Source organism: Aquarana catesbeiana, linkage group LG03 (genome assembly GCF_042186555.1).
Source record: "Aquarana catesbeiana isolate 2022-GZ linkage group LG03, ASM4218655v1, whole genome shotgun sequence".
In the NCBI taxonomy this organism is placed as follows: Eukaryota; Metazoa; Chordata; class Amphibia; order Anura; family Ranidae; genus Aquarana; species Aquarana catesbeiana.
This window is the reverse complement of record NC_133326.1, coordinates 427,744,277-427,757,509: the sequence shown is the minus strand read 5'-3', so window position 1 is coordinate 427,757,509 and position 13,233 is coordinate 427,744,277. Positions and strand designations below refer to the sequence as shown.

At 39.0% G+C, this 13,233-nt stretch overlaps 1 protein-coding gene across 1 annotated transcript in view; it reads right to left on the bottom strand.

Annotated features, from left to right (window-relative positions):
- LOC141132416 (electrogenic sodium bicarbonate cotransporter 1-like) overlaps window positions 1-12,841 on the bottom strand; it is an 890,811-nt gene extending 877,970 nt beyond the window's left edge. Inside the window, exon 1 of the mRNA XM_073620775.1 lies at window positions 12,462-12,841. Coding sequence (XP_073476876.1) covers window positions 12,462-12,748 — 287 coding nt within the window. The 5' untranslated portion in view covers window positions 12,749-12,841. The remainder of the gene's footprint in view (window positions 1-12,461) is intronic.
- Window positions 12,842-13,233: the final 392 nt, after the last annotated feature.

Sequence of the window (13,233 nt, the reverse complement as noted above, 5' to 3'; positions counted from 1 at the left end):
GCCAGGAGCATGTATGGCATCAATACGCTCAATCCAAGTAGTTTCTCTACGGAGAATGTGTTTATCCCATTGGCCCCCTCTGGGGTCCTTGGGGATCACAGTCAGAGCAATAAAAGAGACTAATGAAACATCAAACCTATGGTAGAGATCCAAGTGCTTGCTAACAGCAGTCAACATTTTACTGTTAGCTGAATAGTATATATGGTCTTTAAATCTTTGGCGAAATTGTCTGGCTGTTTTCCCCACATAGAGGGTGCCACATTTGAAGAGCAAATGATACAATTGATACAACACCTTGTGTATCACAGTCAAAAAATTGAGAGTTCAAAATTTGTTCTTTTTTTTTTTTTTTTTTGAAAAAAATAAAAAACCCAGCAGTGATTAAATACCACCAAAAGAAAGTTCTATTTGTGCGAAGAAAATGTTAAAAAAATTCATTTGGGTACAGTGTAGCATGACCGCTCAGTTGTCATTCAAAGTGCGACAGCGCTGAAAGCTGAAAAATGGCCTTGGCAGGCAGGGGGTGTATGTGCCCTGTAGGCAAGTTGTTAAAGACCAACATAATTGTTTAGCCTCTACGCTGTTTAGAAAACAGACAGCAGATAATACATTGTTACACGCTGCTAGTGCCTAATCCAGTGGCGCTTATCCGTAGCATTTCCTATGATCATATTTTGAGGCTATGTCGCAACTGCACACATCTCGAGGATTTTAGGACACAGGCCAATCTCCTTCTAACACGACTCCGCTCTAGGGGATACAGCAAATCGTTGTTACGCAGTGCTTACAACAAAGCATTGTGTCAGACTCGCAGTTCACTCCTCTTTAAAACTAAGACAGATAGATCTAATTCTACAGTAAAATATATATTACAGGATATTCTGACCAACATCGGGAATTAGGTAATATATTAATCATTGGCCCTTGCTACAGGAGGATCCTATTCTTTGCAAATACATTGTCCAACGTTCCGAAATTACATGATGGACTAGATCATTGAGAGACAAACTAGTATCTAGCCATTACTCTCCCAATTCTTTCTCTATATAATCTCGATGTGGCATTCACAAATGCAGAAGATGTTTTTCTGTCCATGGGTCTCCATGGGTACTAGATTTTTGCTGGAGAAATGTTTACTCCCAAATTTTTTGCGGACTGTGATGCACAAGGTGTTGTATACCTTATGCTCTGCAAATGTGGAGCCTTCTATGTGGGAAAAACAGCCAGACAATTTCGTTAAAGAATCAAAGACCATATGTACTATTCGGCAAACGGTAAAATGTTGACTGCTGTTAGCAGGCACTTGGATCTTCACCATAAGTTTGATATTTAATTGGTCTCTTTTATTGCTCTGGCTATGATTCCCAAAGACTGCAGAGGGAGCCAATGGGATAAACACATTCTCCGTAGGGAAACTACTTGGATTGAGAGTCTTGATGCCATACATGCTCCTGGCATCAATGAGACTCAATCCTACAAACCTTTTTTAGAAAAAGATTACCTTCATTTCTTTATAAGGTTTGTAGGGTGTCCTGTGCTCTAATTCAAATTTCAGTTTTGCATGTACCTTGGATACATTTGCTGTCTGCTTGTCTGGTGCGGTTGATACCTTCATTAAAACATCATATTTGGTTTGCGATCAATTTAGTTCTATCTCCAATTGCAATTAGTGAGGTTTCTTATTTCAATTATAGAATGCTAAGCTTATACAATATATATTTAAAATTTATTTTTTTTCTCTGTCTGTATTCATGCCCCCAAAACTTAAAAACAAAAACAATTTTCATCCATGTCTCTGCTCATTGCTATACGATTTTACTATTTGATTGCATTAGATGTTCATATCACATACGGGTTGTTTTCTTCCATATTGGACCTTTTCTGCTTTATATGATATTTTTACAAAAATATTACCATGTATTTTGTCAATATTTTTATTGTTGTGGGAGGCGTGGCTTGCGCGCGACTGTAATGGCAGTTTGAGCCGTTAGCTCTGTCAGTGACTGGGGATATATCGATTTGGCCAGAGGGATACAGCATCTCCGGAGCCCACACGGACCTCCAAATAACGGTCAGGACCTGCCTCCATGCTGTCCCATAAACGTAAATAGGAAAGACAGCCAAAGAAGCTCACAGACTTCTTCACAATGCCAGCCACTGACGGGGAGAAGTGGCAAGATGGCGCCGGCCAGGCCTCATCCTCTTACACCGACCTTCTTGACGAGAACTCTGGAGATTGTGATACTGATGTGAGACCACTACCATCCCGGGAATCACCCCTACATAGTCCGCTGACCAACAGCCCTGCTAAAGCGAGGATGAGGATGGATCCTGTCACACAGGCCTCAGACGCAGTGAGTAGTAATCACCACACAGACACTTTGGGCCTAAATATGCAATCATCCATTGCGAGCTTTCTACATCTGGACAACCGGTGTTAGATACGGTAATGAAAGATATGCTTTTATCTCTGCAATCATCCCTCATGTTCAATCTATCTACTCTAATCCACAAATTTACAGCAGAAATGCAAGGCATGGGGGAGAGAGTACAACACATTGAGCATAAAATGGATGAATGTACCCTGACAGTGAATGACCTTATAGATGCATACAAGGATCAAGCTGATGACAACGATCGAATAAAAGCAAAACTCACAAACCTCGAGGACCGCTCGTGAAGAAACAATATTAAAATCAGAGGAGTCCCTGAAATCGATCCTCCCTACAGACCTGCATAAATATGCGGCAGACATGTTTGACAAATTGATCCCTGAGGTATCGCAGATTGAACGCATTGTCGATCGCATACATCGTATACCTAAACCAAAACATCTAGATGCATCAGTCCCTAGGGACATTCTGATGAAAGTCCGCTTTTTCCCTACCAAAGAAAAGCTCCTAGCAAAAGCTAGATCAGCACCTGATCTCCCAGCGCCTTACAATGGGATACACCTCTATGCAGATCTATCCCAGTACACCCTCAACTTGAGACGGCAAATGAAAACCGTTACAAAGAGACTTAACAATCACAAGATCTACAAATGGCGCCACCCGGCCACCATGGTGATCACCAAAAACAGGACAACACAAACAGTATCCAGCCCTAAAGAAGGTCTCTGACTCCTGCATTCGTGGGGAATCATCCCTGAACTCCCTAGGAATGAGACCTCCTCCAACTCTGGCCCACAACCACCAGGACGCCAACAAAGGGAATTCCGAAGATCTACGGATAAATGATGTATCCCATGGCAACTAACCACACCAGCGACCTAAATCCCCGGTCCGACTACTTGCTAAGTTACACCTGATGTGTTGATTCTATTGAACATTGCCTCCACTCCTGGTCAGTTATTGAAATTGCTTACTGACCTTATTTTTTGAGCCTAAGTTTGGCAAGTTTTTTTTTTTACTTTTTCTTTTTTACCTTTTCTTTTTTTTGTTGTATATACACCGCTTCATAACAATTACCTGGTTTACAACTTTGACCCTACAGTTCTCAGGCGGGGTGTTACCTCAGCCTTATTGCACCCAATAACTCAAGCAATAACTGTATTATATGCTTTGTTGATTAAACAGACAGAGACCTTGTGCGACATCAGACCATCTATCAATACCAGGACCTCCAAGGACCCACCAGCAGACACCCAACCCAGCTCAACCACAGGCAGACAGCCACCTGAACAGAAAACCGTAAGTCTTTGCCACAGAACACAATACCCACCTCACCATCACTATGGATATCAACATATTGTCCATAAATGCGAAAGGCTTGAACCATCCAGCCAAACGAGCATCTCTGTGGAAAACAGCATTAACCCACAACAGTGATATCCTATGCATTCAGGAAACGCACTTTACCCAAGATAAAACTCCCTACTGCCAACACAAATAGTTTCCTCACATCTACAAAGCATGCTACTCTAAGAAACAAAGGGGGGTTCTCATAGCTATTAGAGACACTGTCACCTTCCAGCTACAGGACTGTATCCTAGATCCCGAAGGCAGATACATCATCCTATTGTGCACTATAGAAAATACTGTGTATACCATTGTAACTGTATACGCTCCTAATCAGAGGCAAATGTCATTCCTCAAGGCCACACTAAAAAGAATTAAAATTCTGCAGCAAGGGCACTTGCTGATCTGCGGGGACTTCAGTTTAGTACCGGACAATGACATGGACTCATCCTCAGGTCCCAAAAGATTTGCGTCCCCTCTGAACTCTTTCCTAACAACTAATGATTTTGTATGATGTTTGGAGGTGCTGTCATGCGGCTGAGAGGGACTACACGTCCCTTTCCCCGCGTTACAACACCTACTCTCGTATAGACCTGTTTATTGCAGATAAGTGGCTACTACAAAATATCCACACCTCCCGCATCCACATCACCACCTGGTCAGACCACGCGCCTATTAGTTTTCAAATAACAAACAAAAATTCCAAACCACAATCCTATATATGGCGGGTGAACAATTTCCTCCTCCAGAATCAGTCCAACGCTACCTTCTTATCCCAAAAATTGGAGGAGTTTTTTACCACTAACGTGGGATCTGTGGCTGACCTGGCGGTTTTGTGGAGCGCTCACAAATATTTTATCAGAGGCTTCTTCATACAATTGGGTTCCACCCTCAAAAAATGCAGAAACTACAAGACTTGACTGCATCTATTGCAGCTGCAGATCTAAAAAACAAATCCCATCCCTCACCAGCATTGCAATCCCTGAATTTTAAACTAAGACACGAGCTCAGAGCACTGCTACTCAAAAGCTTTGAAAAGACCCAACGAAAACTCAAGGCTAGATCTTATGTAACCAATAATAAGGTGGGGAAAGCCATGGCAAATCAAATTAAAGGGCACCAACTAGAATCTAGAATAACACACCTATTTCACCCAAATACACATGACAAACTTCTAAATCCTCAATCAATAGCCGATGCATTCAGCACTTACTATAGTGAACTTTACAATCTTACAGTAGACGGTAACACTCACCAACCAGATCAAATAGAGATCCAATCCTTTCTTGACCACATCCAGCTTCCATCTTTAACGTTTGATCACCTCATGCAACTAAACTTACCATTTACGGTAGAGGAAATTAAAAAAACTATTGAACAACTTCCAAACTCTAAATCTCCGGGTCCAGACAGCTTCACTGGAGAATATTTTAAAACCTTCCACTCAATACTAGCCCCTCACCTATGTGATTTATACAATCAGGCAACATCATCCTCATATTTCCCAGAAGAAATGTTATCTGATCTAGTAATAACGCCACCAAAACTGGAAAAAGAACCCAACTCTGCCCAAAACTTTCGGCCCATATCTTTATTAAATCTCGATATCAAGATATATGTAAAAATGATAGCCAAAAGACTCATGGATATCTTACCATCACTTATTCACAGGGACCAAACAGGATTTACTAGGGGTCGCCAAACTTCTGATGCAACCAGAAGATTGATCAACATTATTCACCATACAAACTCAACTGGAACGCCTTCTCTGCTCCTATCTTTGGACGCAGAGAAGGCGTTCGATAGAGTCAACTGGAGTTGTCTATCCCTAACACTACAGAAATTTGGTTTTAGGGGCAGAATCCTCCAGGCAAAACTTGCCCTCTATACAAAACCATTGGCACAAGTATACACGTCCAACCTTCTATCCACCCCGTTCAACATCACGAACGGTACGAGGCAGGGCTGTCCACTATCTCCCCTGATTTTCAACTTAGTAATGGAGAATTTAGCTGAGCACATTAGATCTAATCCCAAAATAACTGGCATTAACATTGGTAATCAAACACATAAAATTAGTCTATTTGCAGACGACATCATTTTAATCCTAACACAACCAGCCTCTTCTCTCCCTGAAGTCCAAAAAACCTTAACCTGGTTTAGCAATATAATCCTACTAAAATGCCCCATACACACGGTCGGACATTGATCGGACATTCCGACAACAAAATCCTAGGATTTTTTCCGAAGGATGTTGGCTCAAACTTGTCTTGCATACACACGGTCACACAAAGTTGTCGGAAAATCCGATCATTCTGAAAACTGAACGCGGTGACACGTACGTCGGGACTATAAATGACACAGTAGCCAATAGCTTTCATCTCTTTATTTATTCTGAGCATGCGTGGCACTTTGTGCGTCGGATTTGTGTACACACGATCGGAAATTCTGACAACGGATTTTGTTGTTGGAAAATTTTATAGCAAGCTCTCAAACTTTGTGTGTCGGAAAATCCAATGGAAAATGTGTGATGGAGCCTACACACGGTCGGAATTTCCGACAACAAGGTCCTATCACACATTTTCCGTCAGAAAATCCGACCGTGTGTACGGGGCATTAGGCACATGCAACAAAATCACAAAATATTAGATTTCGACATAGATGTGGTAACCAGAATCCTCCTACAAAATCAATTCCCTTACACATGGGCAGAATCTAGCATCTCCTACTTAGGCATTCAACTCACAAGATCCACAAAATCCCTTTTCCAACATAATTACATTCCCCTACGGTCCAAAATTCAGAATGATCTTCAAAAAATAACCAAAATTGAATTCTCCTGGTGGGGAAAACTCACAGCATTCAAAATGATTCAACTTCCACAAATACTATATCTTTTTAGATCTCTCCCTATAGCAATCCTTACTATGGGTGGAATATTGTTTATAAATATACATAGCAACATATTAAACCTATTTCTGATAAGAATATGCATATCATTATTTTTCTACATGGGGATTATGGGTGAAATATTGTAGTTAAACATACATAGCAACATATTAACCTATTTCTGATAAGAAGATGCATATATATATTTCATGGGGATTATGGGTGGAATATTGTTTATACATAGAAACCTATTTAACCAATTTCTAAGAAAATGCATATAATTATTTTTCTACATGGGGATTATGGGTGGAATATTGTAGTTAAACATACATAGCAACATATTAAACCTATTTTTGATATGAATATGCATATAATTATTTTTCTACATGGGGATTATGGGTGGAATATTGTAGTTAAACATACATAGCAACATATTAAACCTATTTTTGATATGAATATGCATATAATTATTTTTCTACATGGGGATTATGGGTGGAATATTGTAGTTAAACATACATAGTAACATATTAAACTCATTTCTGATAAGAATACGCATATAATTATTTTTCTATATGGGGATTATGGGTGGAATATTGTTTATAAATATACATAGGAACCTATTTAACCCATTTCTGATAAGATTATGCATATAATTATTTTTCTACATGAGGATTATGGGTGGAATATTGTTTATAAATATACATAGCAACATATTAAACCGATTTATGATATGAATATGCATATCATTATTTTTCTACATGGGGATTATTAGAATATTGTTTATAAATATACATAGCAACATATTAAACCTATTTCTGATAAGAAGATGCATATATTTTTTTTTCTACATGGGGATTATGGGTGGAATATTGTTTATACATAGGAGCCTATTTAACCCATTTCTGATAAGAATATGGGTTAAATGTAGAAAAAAAATATATGCATCAGAAATTGGTTAAATAGGTTCCTATGTATATTTGTAAACAATATTCCACCTATAATCCCCATGTAGAAAAATAATTACATGTATATTCTTATAAGAAATGGGTTAAATAGGTTCCTATGTATATTTATAAACAATATTCCACGCATAATTCCCATGTAGAAAAATAATGATATTCATATTCATATCATAAATCGGTTTAATATGTTGCTATGTATATTTATAAACAATATTCCACCCATAATCCCCATGTAAAAAAATAATTATATGCCTATTCTTATCAGAAATGGTTTTAATATGTTTCTATGTATGTTTAACTACAATATTCCACCCATAATCCCCATGTAGAAAAATAGTTATATGCATATTCTTATCAGAAATGGGTTAAACATGTTCATTGTCAGGAGTTAACATGATATTCCATCATAAACCCCATGAGAAATAATTATTCTACCCATATTCCCATCAAAAACAGATCAAAAGTAATTTTTACATTATTTCTGTATAATTTACTATGATCCTGTTGTACAGCTGCATATATATCAGCAAGTGAACAGTTAAACATTAGCAACTGCTTCTTGCAACATTGTATCAAGCACTGTAGGAAAGAATAACATATTTTGAGAAACAACAGAGTTATTACCATATATATGTGTATAAAGTACACTGACATCTAGTGAGAGTTCTCAGTATTGCAGCCAATAATCCAATCATCTCATCATCCCAATATGCAGTTTAGTACGTCCCCTACTTTTGCTCTTGTGACAACTTCCTTTTCTCGTTTCTTTCTTAAATGACCTAGTACTCCACTTGTTTGGGGGTACTGTTTGGCCATATATGGTATCTTTAATTATTGGCTGTAAAGATTATAATGCGAAGATTTTGGGAGTGATTCCCTCTTGCTATTAACCATATCTACCTTGGCGGTTCAAAAAACTCCCCTCCCCCCCTCATATTTGTTAGCTATCTTGGAGCTAGGTAATTTCTATCTGCTGGGCTTATACAGACTGTTTTTGGAATGAATTTCTAACAGTCCTTTTCAATGTGTATATATATATATATATATATATATATATATATATATATATATATATATATATTTGTGCATATACTCTATTTACAGCTAAGACAGTGGGTAATACTTGGTTGTCCTAAGGAAGGGATCACACCTATACATTTGTCCAATAGACATTCCAGCTCATGCCCCCCTCCTTCCCTTTTTTACCTATATATGTTGTCACAATATTAGGACTATGTTATGCATGCCCCCATAGTTGTTTGGTTTGCCATTTCCGCCTGTTTGAGTATCCCCTATCTGACCACTTCTGGGATGAGAGAAATAGAATGTTATTTATATGTTGTATATATTATATGTATAAGTTGTATATATATTTATGTTTTTTTCTTTTTCACGCTTAATAGTTACCGTAATGCTCCTAAAGAAGCGCAAGGCGCATAACATGTAGAGCAAGATCAAGTTTACACCGCAACGCTGCATCATAATCGCACTCTGGGATTCACTGTATTATGAAATAAGTTTTTTCTTGTATTCCATGCAGTGCATAAGGTTTATGTACAGTTGCAATATTTTACCAATGGCTGGTCTATTAGCGTGGATTTTAATATATGTTTTCCTTGTTTTTCTATAATAAAATTATATTTTTTACATCATGTTTTGTCGTGCCTAAAAAGTCCAAGCTCTCTATACCATTTTTCTCTTCAAACTGGGATAGTAGTCAAGTATGAGGCAGCTGCTTTGGGCCCCACAACAATGATGGGGCCCAGGGCAGCTGCCCCTTTTGTCCTGAAGTTTGAAAATGCAGGCCACCAAAATTCAACAAAATACCTTTTCTCTTACAAGGCACAGGGACGTTTTAACACTTAGCCACTCAATTACACGCAGGTAAGACCAGATATGTTCATTTGTGGCTTTTGATGGCTTACTTGAAAAAGTTCCTGTAGATTAAATAGGTAGGTAAATGAGTAAATATTATATTCTAAGGTAATTGTGACATATTTTTGGTCACTCTAAGCTACAGTAATCAAACTGTATGCTAAAACACTGTGGCAGGCAGAAAATGTCATACATGAGCAGCTGGGATAGATGGTGTGGTTGTTTGAAAGCAAGTCTTTCTCTGGTTTTGTCCCCAAATTGCAGGGGCAGACTGGGCCGGGGGGCAGGAGGGCAATTGCCCCTGGGCCACTCGAATGCTCCGTAAAAAGGCTGCACTGTTTCTCTCTGCAGCCGCACCAATGCTGCTAAGTGAATGTACGTCACTGCCATATGAATACAGCGCTGCTATGTGACTACAGCTGTGACCTGAAGTCTCCTTCCTCTGCCTTTCTTGGCCCTCCCCAGCGCCCCCACTCATTGTCCTCCAGTGCTGCTTGCAGAAATACTATAGAGGTGGAGGTGGAGCTTCAGGCTGCTAATGATTCTGCTGGGAGGATGCCTGCAGGAGCTCGTTCTGCAGGATGTGTGGAGGGAGGTGAGTTGGCGGGTTTTGCAAGGTGTTGAGACTTGTGTGCAGGGGCTTGAGGAAGGGGTTTGAAATGGGGGGTGGGGCAGTGACAGCAGTGCCTGCAGCAGGGTAGGAAGACAGTACTAGTGCTGTACAGCTAACTTCAATTGCTCCATTCATGCCACTGCCAAGTGGTCTCTGCAGTGCTCAAGCAGTGAATTAGGCCTCATTCCCACCATACACTTTAATATCTGCACCCCTCTTCTGCACATACTACCCACCGCCATATACTCCACACCCCTCTCCTACACGTACCACCCACCGCCATACACTCCGCACCCCTCTCCTACACACGTACTACCCACCGTCATAAATTATGCACCCCTCTCCTACACGTACCACCCACCACCATACACCATGCACTCCTCTCCTGCACATACTACCCACCGCCATACGCCCCGCACTCCTCTTCTGCACATGCCACCCACCACCATACACTCCGCACCGCTCTCCTGCACATACCACCCACTGCCATACACACCGCACCTGTTTCCTGCACATAAAAAAGTTAAGTCTCATGCGCTACCTGAAATCCTAAAAGTAAATGAAAAATGAAAAAGTGCTGCACTGCTAAAAAACTAAAGATAAAAAACCAACAAACCCTCCACAACCTATCCAACACACTAGAAAAAGTGCCTGAATACCAAATGGATAATACAATAACCCCCCAAATCCACAAGTGCATATTTAAATAAATAAGAAATAAGAAAAATACATAAACACCCGCCAGCCCCGTAGTCAACAGGCAGTAGATAGATGATAATCAAATATATAGATGTAACAATAAATATAAGAACAATCACAATATAAATAAATGCTAAATAAAGGTGTAAACAATGAACACCCGGCTGACCATCAAACACTGTACATACAGTATGTGCAAAATTTATAAAATGTTCAACGGAGTATAAATACAGTAAAAATAAAGTTCAATCAGTGGTGCAAATTCCAGTGTTATGGAGTGATCCCACTTTACTCAGCAACGTCAAGCCATATAGTGAAAGCAATCCACCACAGTGCTCATCCGCCACCAGGCATGCACGCTCACCTCCTCTTTTAGACCTCTATTATATACAAGTCAAGAAGCGTTCAAGTAGTATCCATGGCCATTCCATTATATCCAATATGCTTCCATGAAAATACACAAATGCCCCCTTCAGGTGGTTCACTCAGATGTAGATAGACCCTCAGAAAATAGAAGACAAGAAGCTTCCCATATTGTAGAATGCTTTAATAACTCGATAAAAGGCGATAAAATAACAGTCACATAAAAGGGCTCCAAAAACCCATAAACTGCATGTAATACAGAATCTGGGTGTGCCAATATGGCAGCTTCCATCTGCGTACTGGACGTGACGTCACCATGCTTCCAACCTATGTGTTTTACGTCAGGTACTTTGTGACTTCATCCGGGAATTTGCACCAGTGATTGAACTTTATTTTCACTATATTTATATTTGGTTGAATATTTTATAAATTTTGTACATATTTGATGGTCAGCCAGGTGTTCATTGTTTACACATTTATTTGGGATTTTATTGATATTGTGGTTGTTCTTGTATATTAATTTATTGTTACATCAATATATTTGATTATCATCTTTCTCACTGCCTGCTGACCAGGGGGCTGGCGGGTGTTTATTAATTTTTAATTTAATTTAATTTATTTAAATATGCACTTGTGGATTTAAACTAATTCTAATTTTCCCTTATTTGGGTTAATTTATTATCCATTTGTTATTCAGGCACCTTTTCTAGTGTGTTGGATAGGTTGGGGAGGGTTTGTTGGTATTTTATCTGTAGTTGTTAAGCATCGCAGCACTTTTTCTTCCTCTCCTGTACGTACTACCCACCAGCATATACTCCATACCCCTCTCCATGCACATAATACCCACCTCCATACACGCCACACCACTCTCCTGCACATACTGCCGGCCAGCATACACTCCACACCCCTCTCCTGTACATACTACCCTCCGCACCCCTCTAAAACTTTATAACGTTTTTTCTACATTTTATCTTCTTAATATTTGGTAGTCATATCCCAAAGACTCTAAGAAGTATCTTTTTTTTAATCTTATGGACGAAATGTGAGAAATAACATATATATCATACAATCATTACATAAACACATACCACATACACTGCATATATAATGTGAGGAAAATATGCTTATAAAATAGTTTACCATTTGCCAATAAAAAAAAAAAAAAAAATGTCCCTGGATTTCATTTAAAAAATCTTTTCCTCTTACTGTAGCTACTCTATCTACTACATATTCTGGAGTACTTTATAGCATAATTGTTTGTTTAATACATTTAGTTATGTGAAAATGATATATTACTATATAATTTGTAAATACCAATACCTTGCTGTCTCTTTCCATGTGACATCTTCATGTACGTTGACAAGTTCATTCAGCTGTGTGAATAGGAAATTACTTTCTTCATTCTCATCTTCTTGGTCTCCTAACACAAACTCAATCTTCCCAGGTGCAATTGTTGGAGATATCCTTGTGTGAAATATACTCCGATCTGCTGCTTGAGACAGAATAATAGAACTCCGACTCCTAAGTCCCTCTGAACGGCCACAACTTCTATTATCAATTCTCTGCAATTCCACGTCAAGAAATGGATCATTCTCTTTTATCTTCATTTGGAAAACTATGAAAGATTTTTGCAGTAGAAACTTTCAAATCTCAGTGTGCATAACAGTAGGTGCACTGCTTAATACTCAGAATGTTGCTTTGTTTATTTACAGTAAACATACATGGCCTTCAGGCCAGCCCAGATTTCAAACATTCCTGTCCACACTCACTAAAACAAGCTACTACCAGCAGTAACAAAGCGCGAGAGGGTTTTATTCCCTCGATGTTCAAAAGGTATTATATAGTATGTTCTAAATAGATTAAAATATAATAATACAGATTAATGTGTACCTAAATATCAATCAAAATAGTTTCCAACTATCCAATGACAGAATGATGTAAAACCAGAGAAGGGGATAAGATGCAACTCTTATCTAATTTCATCTTGAATGCAGTGGCGGCTGGTGCTCAAAATTTTTTTTGGGGGGGGGGGGGGGCGCAAACGAACTTAAAAATGTAACTGTTAGTAATGCAGGACTGTAAATAGCCATTT